Here is a 16,869-nt window from a genome sequence, read left to right as displayed (position 1 = left end):
TAATAATATATTATTTATTGATTATATTTATTAATGTATTTGTTATTACTTATTTAACCCTTTTCTGACAGAGTGGAAAAGACAGAGAGCATTCACAGCAGAGCTGGTGAACGACCTGGACAATTAAGGATTATTTTTTTTCCTTTTTTTGTTATGGCAGTTTCAGACTTGCTATGAGAAATTTACTTAGGCCGCGCTATTTTTAATGCAGTTTTAATAGGGATCTTTAGGTTGGGTTTTGTTTCTTTGCTTGCTTGGTGTTTTCATTTGTTTTCCCCGCAGGGACCGAGCCAGTCCCTCGGCCGCGTCCCCTCCGCTCCCGGCCGCGCCGCCGCAGTTCTCGCCGGGTGCCGACTACAGCTCCCAGGATCCCGCTGGAAGCGTCGGCCGGCCGTCCCTCCCTGCCTGCCTCCCTGCTTCCCAGCCCTTGTTGTTTGAAAGGGCTCCGGCGGAATTCCGAGGGGGAGCCGCGGCGCTCGGGGCGGCGCCGGGCGGGGGCAGGCGGGGCGGCACCGCCGCTCGGCGCCGGGAGAAAGGGGGCTCGGGGGGGACGCGGCGCCGTGAATTCCAGGGAAAAGCCTTCCCCCGCTGGCCGGCAGGGAAGCGGACCGGCTCCGGGCCACGGCCCCAGCCTCGGGACAAGACCCCTCCCCGCGGAAGGGAAGGCGAGGAAGGGACGGCAGGCGTGCTGCCGATCCCCTCCTCCCGGCGCAGGGGGAGGAGGAAGAAGGAGCGAGCAGGGAGCCGCGGCGGCCGGCGCTGAGCTCGGAGGGGCGGGCGGGCGGGAGCGAAGCCCCCAGCGGCCCTGCCCAGCGGGAGGGTCCCGGTGGCACGGGGGAGGCGCCACCGGCGCGGGGCGGTGGCTGGATCCTGGATCCTGCCCCGGGACGCCGAAGTTGCGGCGGGGCGGCGGCCGCCCCTGTCGTCTCTCTCGATGTCCGTGTAACTCGGCGGCGGCGAGCAGGAGAAGGCAGGGAGGACCCTCCCGCCTCAGCCCCGCTCGCCGCCCCGCTCCCCTCCGGCGGGCTGTTGTGCGAGAGAGACAGACAGACACACACACCCTGCGCCCCGTCCCGCCCCTCGCCCCGGGAGGCCAGGCCAGGCGCGGTGCTGCCGCCGCCGATCGGGGCTCCCCGCGCCCGCTGCTCGAGGAAGAGAAGGAGCGGGAGGCGGAGGGAGCGCCCCGGCGGGCAGCGGCGCAGCCATGAGCGGCGGGGAGGTGGTCTGCTCGGGCTGGCTCCGAAAGTCCCCGCCGGAGAAGAAGTTGAAACGCTACGTGAGTGCCCTCTCCCACTCGCGGGCCGCCCTCCCCCTTGCTCCCTCCCTTCCTCCCTGCCCCGCTTCTCTCCCGCCGGAATTCCGCGCTCGCCTCCCGCTCCCGCCGGCCCGGCCCGGCCTCCCCGCGCGGTCCCTCCCGGCCGGGCCCGGGCGAGCCGCCCTCCCCTCCGCCTCCCCGTTCCAGCCGGCGCTTCTGCACGCCACGTCCCTGCCGCTTTCCCAGCGCTTTTTCTTTTCTTTTCTTTTCTTTTCTTTTCTTTTCTTTTCTTTTCTTTTCTTTTCTTTTCTTTTCTTTTCTTTTCTTTTCTTTTTTCTTTTCTTTTCTCCTTAAAAAAGGAGAGCTGAGCGGTCAGATGTTTCAGCCCAGTTTTTATCGCCTTTCCGAGGGAGTCGGGAGAGGGCGGAGTTTTCCCCCTCTTCCCTCCGAGTCCGACCTCGGTATATATGTATTTTTAAATGTAAACACTTGCCGTCCCGGGGCTGGTGCCCGATCCCAGGGAGGGCGGGGGCTGCCCCGGTTCCGCGCCGCTCCCGGCGGGATTGCACCCCGGGCTGGAGCCGGGGATGCCTCGGAAGCGGTCTGGCTGGGGCGGGGGGAGCTCCGCTCTCGCTCTGCGCACCGGGAAGAAAAAAGAGGAGGCAGTTGTGAGAGAAGCGCCCGTGTCTCTCTCGAAGTTGTTGCCGCTGTTGCTCGGTAGTGGCTGCGCTCGCAGGGGCTCCGGCGGAGCGGACGGGAAAATGGAGCGCGTTTGCTGAGCGGGCAGATTCCATGACAGGGCACAGCGGAGCTGCGGGGCCGCCGGGGAGGCTGTCAGGTCACGTAGGAAGGAAGGATGGGTGATGCCAGGAGTCATCGCTGCTGGCTGAGCCCTTTCCCATTGGCACCCGGCTTGTTTCGCGGCATCTGTGTAATCGGGACAAAATGTTGGGCCTTTTTTTTAAACTCTTTTCTTCCTTCGCCTTCATTCCCTCCCTCCGCCCTCCAGTGTTTATCTTTTTTAAGCAGCTAAAGCTTCAGATTTATTTGAGAATCTGTGAATACAGATCTTAGCGTGACTGTGTTATTTTTGTCTGTTAGCGATTAGCAGTCTCTTCTTGAAGAACTGTTTTGGGCAGGTTTTTTTAAATGCCAGGAAATCTGTGAAATGAGTCCCTATTTAAATTAATAAACAATATTTGGGGTAGCCCATTCTCTGGTTCCCAATGTCAGAAATCCTCTTTGTGTAAAGGAAAGAGAACATCCTGATGAGACATAGCAGGGTTCTGCTTCCCCGCTGAATGGACTGCTTTTTTGGCCAATTCTCTATGTCTGTGTGTGTATTCACAGGATACCTCTTCACCAGTGTGGAGGAATTAAGAGCAGTATTCATGTTTTTAAAGACTTCTAATAAATTTTCCACTCAAACTCTAAATCCTGTGAAGGGTGCTGTGTGTAAATGGACAGAGTTTGCCCTCCTAAATCAATCTCATTAATCAGTCTCATAATATGCCAACTTTTTTCCATGTAGCTGCCCTTTCAGTGTATTTATAGCTCCATTTCTATACTGGAATTACACAAGAACCTTTGAGGGGAAAACCCCGACTACAGCACTGGTCAAGTGGTTCCCTGTCCTAAAGAGGTAATTCCTTAATTTTCATTTGAAAGGGGGATCTGCTTTTTGAGTAGGCAGACTATCAGGATGATAATACGGCAAGCTTACCTTAGCGTGATTTGGTTCAACATTAGCATGCATTGTAGGCCATAAGATCATAAGTTTAAATCCTACACGTTATTTTTGACTCTTTTCTGCTTGTGTGAAAGAAAGATACCACTTAGAGAAGGGCTTAAAGTAAAATTCCTCCTGTTTGTCTGTAGTGCCTGCTCTGTTGCAGGCTGAAGGCTGACACTCCCTTCAAAGACCTAAAAGTGACCTTGACGTTATGGTAGCCGTCTTGGAGCAAACAATAAGTTGATGTATTTAAGACAATGAACTCCAGCTGAGTGCACTGGCTGGAGAGTTGGCTTGTGCTCCCTGTAATTCTATGCTTAAGTGAAGGCACAGCAGAGAGCTGCCTTTTCCAAAGCCATGTTTTATGGTGGTAGTATTTCAAGGGGCTGCACCAGATGAAAAGATGGGAAAGCGATTTCAACAGGAAACTGCTTTTCTGCAACGCATACTTTTCACAGGTATATATGGAAAATTGTAACTTCGTGCTCTATTAAGTTTTGCATGCAAATGTTGGGGCGAACCCAGGTTACCATCTGGAAATGGAGATAAAAAGTCTGATATTGTTGTTAAATATGGTTTAGTTCCTAGAAAGGGTGAAAAGGAGCACTTTGAAGCTAATATACAGACATAGGTTTCACAGGGACTTTGATTTTTAGTTTGAAACTGTTGGATGAGGTATTAAAGCTAGCTTATACTCATTTCGAGGCTAAAAAAGTAAAAACCCTCCAACCAGCCCTGTCCTGCAGGTGGTATTCCAGATTTCCTTGAGTGTATGCCTTAATGCCATGAATGTCTGTTTCTTCTCTTAGGAGTTCTGTTCTCATGCCTTGTTCATGTGGTTTTGTTACGGAACTAATGTTCTGACAACCATTGGCACCTGCTGTCAGTTCCCTGGAGCTGCTGTTCAGAACAGTTGGAGGTAATAGACTGGTTGTTTCCAGCAGCACATCTCTGAGGAAAGTACAACTAACTTTTAGTGCTGTTGGTAGGTCAAGATGTGGATTTAGCAGAGGAGAAGAAAAAGGGAGTTGGGGATAAATCCTGCACAGCTCTCCACAGCCTGTGCTCTGGTTTCACAAGTACATGAAATAACTTGTTTGTGCAGAGAGATGGAGGACTGCTGAATTTCGCAGCTTCTGCTATTTTCTTATATGGTTTTTTTTCTTCCCTTGTTCCATTGCCTTAAAATTTGCAAACGTTGATGTGATCACTTTAACTTGCTGTGATTTTTCTGTTCTTTTATTTTTAAAAAATGTTGTTGGAAAGCCCCTTTCTCCCCATCTGTCCGCTAAAATGTGATAGTAAACCTTAGCTTCGTGGTTTTCTGCTGCATTGCAGTTCTGCTGTATATGTGCCAGTTAAAATAGCTGATGCTTTGTGGTGGCAGCACAGAGGTTTTTTACTACCATTATGCTAGGAAACCACCAGATATGTAGACACATCTGTCCTTGGTAAAGCAAGAAAGAAAAACTTGAAGAAATAAGAGTAAGTCTTAAATTGTCTCCTAGAATAACTATGCTCTTGTCTGGGGTAGGCTAGTACTCAGTAGGACACCTGGATGTGCATTAAATTAGAAAGAATGTTAGCAATGATGGTTGGAAGTCTACTGATGTAGTATAATAATTCCCAGTATTCTGAGGGAATCTCACCAGTGCATATAAATATCTCAAAGTCTGGGGCCAAGAGGTTGATGCCAGACTCTTTTTGGTGGTGCTCAGTGACAGGATGAGGAGCAATGGCCATAAACTAAAAACACAAGAAGTGTCACCTTAACATGAGGAAGAACTTCTTTGCATTGAGGGTGGCAGAGCACTGGAACAGGCTGCCCACGGAGGTTGTGGACTCTCCCTCTCTGGAGACATTCCAGCCCCACCTGGACATGTTCCTGTGTCACCTGCTGCAGGTGACCCTGCCTAGGCAGGGGTTTGGACTGGATGATCTCCACAGGACCCTTCCAGTCCTACCTGTTCTGTCATTCTAATATGTTCTACTTAGAAATAGGTTTTATTAGATAAAAGGTAAAACTCCATCAAACATACTGTGTAGACTAAGCACTTTGGGATAAATTGGTTCCGATTTTCTGTATCTAATAGGCTTCCCCATTCTTCTTACAGTTCAGAAGATGATTTTTGAAAGTAAAGTAAGAAACCTTAATTTTTATGTAAGTGTGGCTAAAAATCCTGTGGTTATTTGACTATTCCTACTGACAGTTCATTTAGTTATTTTAAAGAAATGAGTTTAAAAAAGAGAAATGGCCTTGATCACCCTTGATTTCCCTAGGTTGTAAGAGGCACTGGTATGCTACAATAACATCCTCTTACTTTCTAATCTTTTCAGTTGTAGACAGTGACTAAAGAAATGCCAGATTATTAAAATGCTTAATTGTTATTGATGTTTGCACTAGAGGCTCAGACAGCATAGGTACAGAAGTGGAATATTTTGCTGTTTTTTTGTTTGGTAGTTACTCTTTGCCACTAGTCACATAGGTGCATCTTCTGTTTTTGGTAATAGTTAAACATGCTAAGATATGTAAGGATTTTAAGAAATGTTATATTTATCAGGTTAGTTGTAATTTGGTAAAAGCTGCAGTGCCTGACCAAAGCCCTTTTATCTGGAAGACACCTGTTTGTGTTAGGCTTTTATTTGTGATCTTTCATCAGCATAATGAGCAAATTCATGAAGCTGGTTGGTTTACAGGAAAAAACAAGCCAAACTAAGATGAGCTTGTCTGACATCATTCAGTGCTGTCCCCATGGAACAGGGTCAAGTTAACTCAAGAGAGATAAGTATTATCAAGAAACATTATGTGACATCTTTTGTATTCTGAACTTGATTGTGCTTGTGCTACTCAAGAAGTTGCTGAAGAACTCACAGAGATTGGTGTTCAGGCAGGAAACCTTCCTTCTGGAAGGAAGTTTAACCCTCCCCTTTTGCTGTGCACTGGTCAGAAAACAGCAGTTCCACTTTTGATCCTTTCAAACATGGGTTAGTAAACCCTAAATGATGAAGTTGAAGGCATGACTAAACACAGTGTTTTTGTGGATTATAAGTTACATTGTTTTGGGTGCCAGTTGAAGATGCTGATACGATCTTGAGTATGACTTTAGGGCTATAGCTACATCCTGAGTGAGCTGTTGGGGTGTAAGGCTCACTTGAGGAGCATGGAATTCATCATACAAGTATTTATCATCTTTGATAGGACATCAGCAGCTGGTGTTGACTTTGCTGCCCAAGCTGCAGCACTCTTAGTGACTGACCTGTGGTGCATGCTCTGAATTAACTCCCAGAGGATGATTGCAGAGAGTAAGAGCAGGTACCAGCATATAAAACAGATTAAGAAGTCTAATATGTGCATAGTAAGATTATCTTCGGCTAGTTATTTTAATTTTTATGTAGTTTACCATACTATTAATTTGAGCATTTCTGAGCTTGGGGGGTGAGATGGTACTTGAACCACTTGAATGCATTTTTTTTTTCCTTGGTGTAGATAGGAAAATTGGAGACCTAATTAACAGAAATTGTTCTGCTCCTCTTGAAGTGCAGGTGAACTGCTGGATATATAAAATAAGCCAGATATTCTAAATATGTTAAATGATGTGAAAAAGTTTTCCTAACATCTGTGAAATAATTACTCCTAATTTGAGAACACAGTAGCTGAGAAATGAAGGAACAATAAAATTCTGACTTTTCATGATATTGAAGGTGGTTCTCAATTGGATGTATAACAATTTATGGATACCTTTTCAGTATTGCTTCTGTGTTTTGATAAGTCTGTTAATGAGATTTGGTGCAGCTAATCACAGGGGATTACAGTTCAGTGAGAAACTAAGAGAGAGCAGGGAGAGGAAGTAGAAAAACAAATCACTGTCTGCTATTTTCTTGATGCTGTACAGTGGCTGCTCCTCCATGTGTGCACAGAGTCTTGCAGTATTGAAATTAAGTATGAGTAACATATATACTTAGCAGAGGAAATAATGAAATAACATTATTTTAATTTCCATTTATACACATATGAGCTTGATTTGCATGCCTTTTAGTCAATTATCAGCCCAGAACAGCTGTGTGAAATGTCAATTGGATAAATTGAGAAAAGAATGTTTTATTGGACAGTTTATCTTAAAAAAGTATAGACCTTGACTCAAAATGAGCATCAATTCTGGAAACCTTTGGTAGAGCAGGTAACTCTTTCAGCTGAGAGGTAATTCTTGGTATTCAACAATCCCTTATTTAGAGGGAGAAGAAAGTGATACACAGAACTGTTTCTAGTGTTCTTTTCTCTCCCTCTTTAAGTTTTAAAAATGTTGGAACAGTGGTCACTTCTGAGGCATGTTTTATTTTTGTCTTTTTTGACATAACTTTTGAATCACATTATTAGAATCAAATGCACTCTTCTACAGATATTTAGAAAACATTTACTCCCCACTAAATTTTACTGATGACTTTGATAGAACTGTTGGCAAAAAAAGTGAAAGGAACATCAGTTATTCAAAACAGAGTAAATTTAAGGAAGAGGATAAACCTGTGGGTTGTAGGTGACTCTGGCTTGGGTATCTTACACTTCTTTAGTCCTTCTTTCATCTTTTCCTAGTCTAAAAGTAGATGCCACTGAACTGTATTGAGTGAAATGTTTTCCTAAATCAAGAAGAGGAGTACAACTGATGAGGTGCAAGTTTTGTTTTGACACAGAGCTAAGATTCACCTCCTTATTTTTTTATTCTCGCTTTTGCAGTGTTGCAGTGACAGACTTCTTGAGACCTTTTCAGAATTACCTTAATGTGCTTCAGTGAGTAATCATTTTATTGCCAATAGAAGCAAGTTCAACTGTTGCAATTTAATTGCAGTATTTCATTAGGAGGGACAGACCTTATGTCTTGCAAATTACTTGAGCAAGGCATGCAGAAAGATCATACAGAAAGGGATAATCTTGTCAAGGCAGGTAAGTGTTGTGTACAGGTGAATATTGTACTACAGTACAGTAATTTGCTGCTATTTTAGGGACTCTAATGTGAATTCAGCTCCTTATATGTACAAACAACTAGCTCTAAAGGAATGCTATGTATTTCTTTCTTTTTTCCTTTCCTTTTTTTTTTTTTTTTTAGAAGGGTGGAGGGAAGATTCTGCCATCTCCCAGCTGCAATAATATACTGTTTATTTTCAAGTCCCTCTTTATCAATTATTGATTATGCTTTTACATTGGTTCTTTTATGAATTCTCTTGCTTATTTGCTTTAGGAATAATGTTCATGCAGTTACACAAATCATGTTAGCTTTGTAAGTATTGTTCAGTGCAATATGCTAGGTGTATTTGCGGACTTTTTATTTTTAAAGAAAAGCACTTCTGGCTTCCAATAAAAGGTTACGTAGTATGTGTTTTGTAGTTGTGTTTGCTACTAGCTGTTGACAAAGGTTTTGTTTCTCATTATGAACTTTTGAAACTCTTTAAAACATGCCACAGTGCTTTTAGTTGTAAAAAGTACTCTTATGTTATGTAATATATGACTGTCTCCCTAGTAGTATCCAGTGAGGAAATGTTTACAAGGTAACTTTTTGAATGAAACAGACTGAATTAGCTGTTGAACTCTCTAACCATCTTTTTCTTGGTATGTTTTTGTTTTTCAACTGAGAAGGAACAAATCTAATTGTTTTTTTTTGCCTAAAATTACAACTCTATGATTAAACTCCCTGAGGTTATGGTGACATATTTTTCTTCCTTTTCTTTTCTTGGTAAATGGCAGTTATTTGGGGTAAATGGCAAATGGAGTATTTGGAGTTGTCTCTCTTGGAACTGGTGGCACAGCAGCATGTAATTAAAAAGGTCAGGTAGCTATGTCCATAGCTTTATAAGGCTTGTGTATTATTAAATATAATATCTCTGCATAATGCAAATAATTCTGTTTAAAAACATACCTGGAGAAAGAGGTGATACTTCAGCTAGGAAGCTGTGCCAAGATCCAGCCTCTCCCTTCACACAGCCAAGTTTAGGCTCCACATCAAGTAGTGAATTAAATGAAAAGCTTTTGCTCCTTTTTATTTTGTACAGCAATTTCTTGGCAGACTGATTTAATAACAATTACTCTTTTTCAGGAGCTGTTCTTGTTCTTTTGACTGAGAATTTCTAGGAAGCCAGAAAAAAGCTTTTCCCTCTCTGTGTCTTTTAAAAGGAGGTAATTTTTGCCTTCTGCCACAGGCTGGCTAGCTCAGATGAGAAACCTTGGTTGGGGGGGTGCTCTCAGGCCAGTGGCTGCACCTGGTGCTGAGGATGGTGGCCAGGCACTGGGATAACCTTGCCTACCAGGAGAAAAGCAACCTCGCCCCTTTGTCTGTTCCCAACACGAGTTTTCCAGCCATCTCACTGGTGACACGTGGGTTGTTCTGCTGCTTTGTAAGTGAAAACACAATGCTAGATAAACCCTTCATAGCAGTGGAGATAGTGGCTGTCGCAAAATAAATCTGCTTCCCCACCCTCTTCCCAGCACAGTCAGCCTTGGGGCAGGGTGATGGCAGAAGTGCTCCCTCCTTTTTCCTGGGTAACCAGTCTCCACCCTGGGAGGAATGCGATGGGTTTCAGTGGAGAAGGCCAGCAGGCTCCTCTCTCTGGGGGCTACAGCCACCACCAGGCTCTTCAGTTTTCTGCCTCAAAGCAAAATGGGGGAAGAAGAAAAACAACACAAAATTAGACTTTGGTTTATTTTTCTACATTGTCTGAGGTTTGGGATTTAAAAGCAAACTAAATCCTCTGTAGGTGTTTATTTCTGACAGTAGGAGTTCACTGGATTAGATTTGGGATATGGAATAATACAGGAAGCTTTTCAAACAGTTCAAATGACCTTTTTATGCAATCAATACAGAAGAATTGCAGGGCTTTGGGGAGGGGTATTAAAAGGGTTAATACACAAATTATATCAGATAAAAAGTGGATTTTGAGTTTCAAAATAGAATGCTACCCATTTCTAAAAAAAAAAAAGCCATTCTTAATGTTATGTGTCAGTTTGTCATTTTCCCTTTGTATGAAGAATAACTGCACTGAGTCAGGTAATGTGTTAGACAAACATTCCCATTCACACTTAATGCATATTTCTGTTACAGTTTTCTGATGCTAGTGTTTCCATGTAGATTCATAAACAGGATCAGATGTAGTGAAGAAGCTGCACCTGGTTTTGGGATGGTGCAGGGAGAATTGCTGCTTTATAAGGAAAGCTTTTTGAAACTGGTCCTAAGTCCATATACAGAATTTAACAAACATTTATGGTTTTTAAAAATGCATATGCATATCTGTCATCCTTAAAAAAAGAGTAAAATACTGACAGCAAGTGTGCCTCTTTGCAGCAAACACTGAAAAGTAAGGAATTTGTTAGGAAAGAGATGGTGGGGATAATTATTTGATGCTTCTAATGGTTGTTGTAAGGATTGGTATGTGTTTGTTTCATCAATAAACAACCAAGAAAGAGGATGTCAGTGTAATGTATGAACTTGATGTGAATTGACAATTTGTCCTTGCACTGTTTAATTAAACAAAAAGAGGGGGCAGGGAGAAAGAGAGGAGTGTTTGGAGTGTAGCTTGAAACAGAAGAGGCTGGTGTTTTCCAGGGCAAATGAGGCAGTGGAATGCTCTGCCATGTGGCATCCACACTGGGAATGCAGGAGATTCTGGGTAGGCTTGGAGAGAATCCCCCATCTCTAAACATGAACACTAGGCTGTGATAAGAGGAAACTTCTAAAATATCATGTTGTAACTGATTCCTTTGGTTCACTTGTGTGATCCAGCCTTTTCCTAGTTCTGCTGATGTGCAGGAAGAGTCAGAGGTAGGCCGTGAGTGTGATGCCATCTGGCAGTTCTGCTTTCCTAGAAAGTAGTGATCTCTATTAACTTCGAGATTTAAACTACAAACTGACAAAAACTTGTTCTTTTTGAATCTGTTACTTGTTACATAATTCTGTGATTTCTTTTGGTGCTCTTCATTAAAGAAATGTTTTCTTTCAATTACATGTTACACTGGGTGATGCTCTCATGGTGCCCTTAGACAAACTTGTTGTTTACAAAATCCTTCCCCGTTGCTAAGGGAGATAACATTAATAAGTGCAAGAGTAGGGATGTCAGTAAGTGCATCTTCCTGAGTCTTGCATGTCCTGGTGCATTTCCATTCACTGTTTGTATGCACTTATAGCTGAAATTGTTAGCATCATGCTGTGTGAGCAAGTTTTGCAGTCTAATGGCTTGTTACTCAGTGTGAAATAATGCCCTCAAAACTGAGGTCATGTCACGCTCTTAGTTATGACGTATCTAATGCAGTTGTCTGTGTACACAAATGAAGGAAAATTGCATAAGCTTCTCAGCACTGTGAAAAATAAATAAAATTACTCTTCACTACCAAAGGTCTGTCAGCAGAGAGGACACACTTTTATTCATTTAGGAGTCAGTCATTACTAAAATAAAACCTTGTTTTGTTTTGTTTTTTTTCTGGACTTTTGGTGTGGGGAAGGGAGAAATGGGGGAGGGGGAAGATCTAAACTGAAGAGTAGGATACAAGTGACTCATTAGTGTAAATTGGGAAACTTAACCCTGGTTTCATCCCAGGGTAATATTGTCCAAAGACAAGTAACTACAGAGTTTTCTGCTATGGTGTGTACTTCAGTGCTAAGTTAATTCACAGTCCTTTGAATTTTTCCTTGATCTAATGGCTCTGTTGATCTGTGAATCTCTGCAGCTCCAGGGGAAAAAAAAAAGAGCAGGAATTTATTGTCTGATTTATAAAGAGAATGACAGGAAGATCTTTACTGATCATATAATGGAGGCACCACTATCATTACATAAATTTGAGAGTATTCTTTGGTGGGGTTTTCTTACAGTACAGCCATAACTCACTGTGATACAAATCTGCTTGTTTGCTGTTTTAGGCATGAAATTGGCATGTTAATAATGCAGATTATTACTGCAGTTTGATAAACTTCAAGCTTCTGCTGGGATCTAAGAAACTGTGGATGAGACATGCAAAGTCGTAAGCAGCACTGCTGAGATTGTTTCCAACAACTGCTGGGAATGCAGTGCTATTCCCATTGGGGTGCATCTCCTGCCTTCTGCTTACGGGAAGAGGTTTTCCTGACAGTCTCTGCAACCAGCATCAGACAGCTGGAGAGTGTTCCTAACTGCCTTAGCTGGCTGGAGAATGAGCTTTTTGATCCTTTGCTTCAGGAAGTTTTTATTTTTAAAGAGAGGGCAAATGAAATGCTCTCTGAAATCTCAGTCTGCTTAAATAAAATAAGGAATAAGGAAGACTGATCTGTCCTTTTCAACTGGGAGACTGAGCTGGACAGATGTTTCTTAGTACTGAGGAGGAAAGTCCCTGGCTAAGGACTCTAGGAGGGTTAAAAGGTGACGGAATCATATGGGGACCTCCTGCTGCAATGATGAATTCAGCCCTGCACAAGCGGGATCAAAGATACAAAACTTGTGTCTCTTCATCCTTTCTTCCTCCTCCTTCTCTCATTGCAACTACTTTGTTTATTTTTCTACTTTTAAATTGCATAATTTAGTCCTTCCTGTCACTTCCTAATGTCTGAATCATAGGTAGCTCTTCCTGCCTGCAGTAAACAAACATTTTTACTCCTGGCACCTTTCCAAACATTGAGATGATGCTTATGAAGGTGGAGGGGGTCCCTCTGGCAGTGTGCTTGGGAAGCTAATTCAGGTGTGTACAGGTTGGGTAAGCTGCTTACTGCATGCTTCTGTGCCCAGCTGATTTCCTTGTCTTTCCAATCTTCCAAACTGATGGAGTTGCTGGGCTAATCAGGGCTGAGCAGGTGAATGGTAACAGATGATAAAAGCAGAGCATAAAAGATGAGCTTCTGCAGTTAGTAAGAGCAGCAAGTAGATTGCCTCAAGTCTTGCTGCTGTTGGTGGTGCCCCTTGGCTCTCTCACACCTTTGCATATAGGTACAGTGCTGAGGTACAATGGTGTGAGTCATCTAACTAGTCGCTTGGGAGAAACACTGCTTGGTCTAACACTCAGGCTTTCCTCATTTTTTGGATTCTTTCACTGTAAGGCAAGAAGATAACACAGGATACTTTGGAGCATGTGTCAGCCTCCATCAGCCTGCTGTATATCTTAGGCCACATTTGTAAAAGCTGCAAGTGTGTCATCCTCATTTTTCACATTATTACTCATCTTTCTTAGCTTTGAAAATCCTTTATTTTATTTTCGAATTGACTGTGACTCCAGAATGATACAGAGAAGACACAGCTGACACCCATGGAGGTTTCCCACCTGTCCTGTTGCATTTGAACTCTTTTTACTGGTTACTGTCCTTTAGGAAGAAAATTCATCTTGAGTAATCATAGACCAGCCTCACAATATGTTGAACACTACAGCTCCTGCACCGCATGTGGAACTATTAAATGGCCTTAATTTGATAAATGGAGACAGCAGGGGAAAGATACAGTCTTTTGTTTGTCAGCCTTGCACTTGTACCTTCCTGCTCATCTGTGCCTTCTCACTTCCCTCTCTGGTTCTTACTACTAAGATGCAAGAAGGTGAAAATAAGTTAAATATGTTTAGGATAGATTAGATGAGGAAAGAACACCCTGATTATTAGACTGACTTAACTGAGCTTTCTTGTAAAAGATAAAGAGATTGCCTTTTTCTTAAGTTACAACTTACCCTGAGTTTTCTGACAGTGTTGTGTATAGCATGGGAAGCATATCCTTTATACAGATGATCTAAAAAACCTACCAAAACCATTTTGCAGGTTGTGCCAATAAGACAAAGTAACAGAATGTTACTCTAGCCTAGTTTAGTACCAGTTTAAGAAAAGACAATTGAAGCAAAAGAACATGCCATAGGGATGCCTCATGTTCCAGTTTGTTCTGGCTGAGGCTACATATGCACAGGGATGTGAGGCTTTCCCTTGTGCCATTTTTTCTCATCCAGTCAGTAAAGGAATTAATGAAGTTCCTCAGAAAGATAAGTGTGAGAGACTTTGAACCTGAGAGCTTGTTTTAGTTGTGGTTGCGTTGGATACCCTTTTTGCCATCATTCCCTACTTGCAGTGTTTTCCTGTGTGTAATGAAATAATTTACATTTTATTTTGCAATAGTGGGAGGAGTTACTTTTTCCTATGGCTGGGGTTGAAATTACTTTTCTGTCTGTGCAGTATGAAAGAAATTTTCTTGGGGGTGGAATTTGGGTAATGTACCATTGTACTTACTAGGGAATTGGAAAGAAAGCATTGTAACACAAGACAGCACCCTCTTAATAGTATATTCTAGTCTACAAATCATGGCAACCCCTTTCATAATAATACTGTACCATGTGCAAACAACTACATGAAAATATTTTTATCTGTTTGCTACATGCATTTTGGAAATCTTGAAACTTAGCAGTACGTATTCAAATAAATGCCGTGTTAAATACTGTAGAAAATGCTTATGTGTCCTTTCTACACCATGTGGTGAAAGTTCTGCTGAATCAGAAACAAAAATAAGGGCTGGGTCCTGTAATTATAGTATTATATTGCCTGTCTACTATTGTCTTTGAAGCTTGTAATATAAAGTGTTTTGGTTAAAATGAAGATAACACTTAACAAAGTACAATTAAACCAAATTTTACAGTCATTTGTGTTACTTTGTCTTGTAATGGTCCACAGTACTATTTTATCAGTTCTTGTCAATAAACATCACAGTGGTGTCCAAGTCTTTCCGTTGGAATTTGAGGCTATTAAATTATACTCTTGCACTGAATTTCAGTGATTGCATTATTGTCATACATCTGAGGCAATGACAATCTTGCCTTCTCAAAGGATGTTGGGCTTTTTATTTCTTTAAGAAGACATAAGTGGTATTGAAGTGAAATCTGATGGAGTGTTGTATGATTTTTAGTAACTTGTTAAGCAGCGCTTCTGAGTTGCGTGTGAAATTTCAGTAAGTCTCATTGTAAAGTGCAAATATTTCTCTAGGCAATTGAATTATGCAGCCTTAAGTTGCTATTAAACACCTGTATGGTATTATGAAAAAAATTGTGCTAAGCTTTATAACAAAACTTGTGACTGTGGACAGGTGTAAGCCAAGAAAATGGTTGTGGCCATAGCAGAAACATGCTTTCCCATGAAAATAAAATCCAGGGATGTAGCCACTGTAGTTGTGCAATACATTATCATAAATGTGATGTCATAGTCTCTGCAACTTTCTGAAGGGGTAGTCTGATTTTGAAATCAACCAAGTAGTGAATAACAAGCCTCTGAATTGGCTGACACAACAGCAGACAAGTCTGCATCATTTGGGGAAAGTAGTAATCTCCTTAGTGAATTAAACTATTTCAAAATAGAACTTGTTGACTCGATTTGTTAATCTTGGCTTTTCATGAAAAAATGCAGCATCCAATACTGATTATTTTTTTATAGCACATCCCTAAACTGTGGGCTACACAGTTAAGAAGAGACTGATTGGAAGACAGTTCATTGAGGCTCTATTAAACATAACTTTTCTTAACTGCAGTTTTTCTTTGGTAGCATTCAAACATTCTTATTCACTTGTAGAAAAAGATCCCAAGATGCAGATGGGATTGCAGGACTGAGCTTTTGATTTATGAAGACAATTTCACAAGGGTGAAATTACCCAAGGGTGTATTGTGAAGATTAGAACCCAGAAAATCTTTAAGATTTCAATGGCATAATACAGAAAGTTTGTTTGGGATAATTACTGTATGTGATAACAAGGACCTATTGCTTGAACTGTAACTCTGTTAGTCATGTGTTATTGTAACTTTAAATAGAAAAAGGGAGAGTCCTCCCAAGTTTCTTACGGGTCTTGGTTAAAAATTAAGTATTTTTAATGAAATTATTTGAAAGAACAAGTTGAAATTCAAATGAGTGTGGTAAAACTTACCTCAGTGTCCAAATAAGGATATATTCTAAATGTAATAATACACAGTTTATGTTTTTGAGTGATTACCAGAACCTCTTTATATATAGATCAGTTGAAACAGCTTAGGAATAAGTGATGTGCCAACAAAATTATATCTCTGTGCCTTCCTAGTAAGAAATAGGAGAATCTTCACACAACCTCCATTCCTGTGGTGTTAGGTAAAAACACAGGTAAATAAATAAGTCTTGCAGTGTGCCAGGAAGGTGTTCTGTGAGGGGTCAGCTGGAGCAAAATTTGGAGCCAAGAGCCTTCCTAAAAGGTGAAGCCTTGGCTTTGTCCTGGCTCAGTCTTTCCTCAAGACTTCTGCAGATGCCTGCAGAGGCCTACAGGTGACCTTTTCCAAGCTGATACCCATTCATTCTATTTTTTTCCCTTTTCAACTTTATTCACTTTAGAAGCAATCAAAAACTCCTTGCTTGAGCTCTTGTACTTAGCCATGTGCCATAATACCCTGCTACTCTTGTGACTTAATATCTTTCCTAAAAGGTAGTAGTCTTTTATTTTCCTTTTTTCCTTTTCCTTTTGGTCTCACTTTCCCTTGAAGATCTGCAGCTTCTCTGGCAGCTTGTATCTGTTCATCTTTGCTCTGCCTTGCCATTGATCTGTCTGTGAATGGCTCTTCATGCTCATTGTATGTAAACTTTGCATCAATGGCACACAATCTCTCTGCTCCTAAATGCTGCCTTTTCTCAGACTTGTCTTCTGTATACTACTACCACTAATGTTTTACTACCAAATCGAATGTATTTTCTGGTTTTCTTGGAAGTTATCTTTGCAGCTGACATCTCTGTTCTTTTAACATACACCCAACATTTTCCTGACATTTAAGTCTCTTCGCCACTAGAATTGCCCATTCCAGGAGCTTGTAGATGGCCTTACCCACATTCATCATTGGCTGGGCATGTAGGTGTTTACCAGACAGAGCTCACTGTAGCCGTTTTTGTTTTGTTATGGTTTGGGTTTTTAA

At 42.0% G+C, this 16,869-nt stretch overlaps 1 protein-coding gene across 13 annotated transcripts in view; it reads left to right on the top strand.

Annotated features, from left to right (window-relative positions):
• The first annotated feature begins 830 nt into the window (after positions 1–830).
• The window catches only part of GAB1 (GRB2 associated binding protein 1), a 96,430-nt gene continuing 80,391 nt past the window's right edge, over positions 831–16,869 (top strand). For 10 of the 13 annotated variants that reach the window (XR_014954912.1, XR_014954911.1, XM_085578222.1 and 7 more), the window contains exon 1: positions 861–1,276. Coding sequence is in view for 11 of the 13 variants with exons in the window: in XM_085578222.1 (XP_085434348.1) it covers positions 1,205–1,276 (72 nt within the window). In the remaining 2 variants the exon portion in view is untranslated. Of the gene's footprint in view, positions 1,277–1,415; positions 3,446–16,869 lie in introns of those variants that run through there. The other 3 variants (XM_021526507.3, XM_021526504.3, XM_085578216.1) reach the window with 3 other exon arrangements.

This window comes from Lonchura striata, chromosome 4 (assembly GCF_050655825.1).
Source record: "Lonchura striata isolate lonStrDom1 chromosome 4, ASM5065582v1, whole genome shotgun sequence".
Taxonomy (NCBI): Eukaryota; Metazoa; Chordata; class Aves; order Passeriformes; family Estrildidae; genus Lonchura; species Lonchura striata.
Note: the sequence above shows the minus strand (reverse complement) of the source record. Positions and strands in the feature narration are given on the sequence as shown.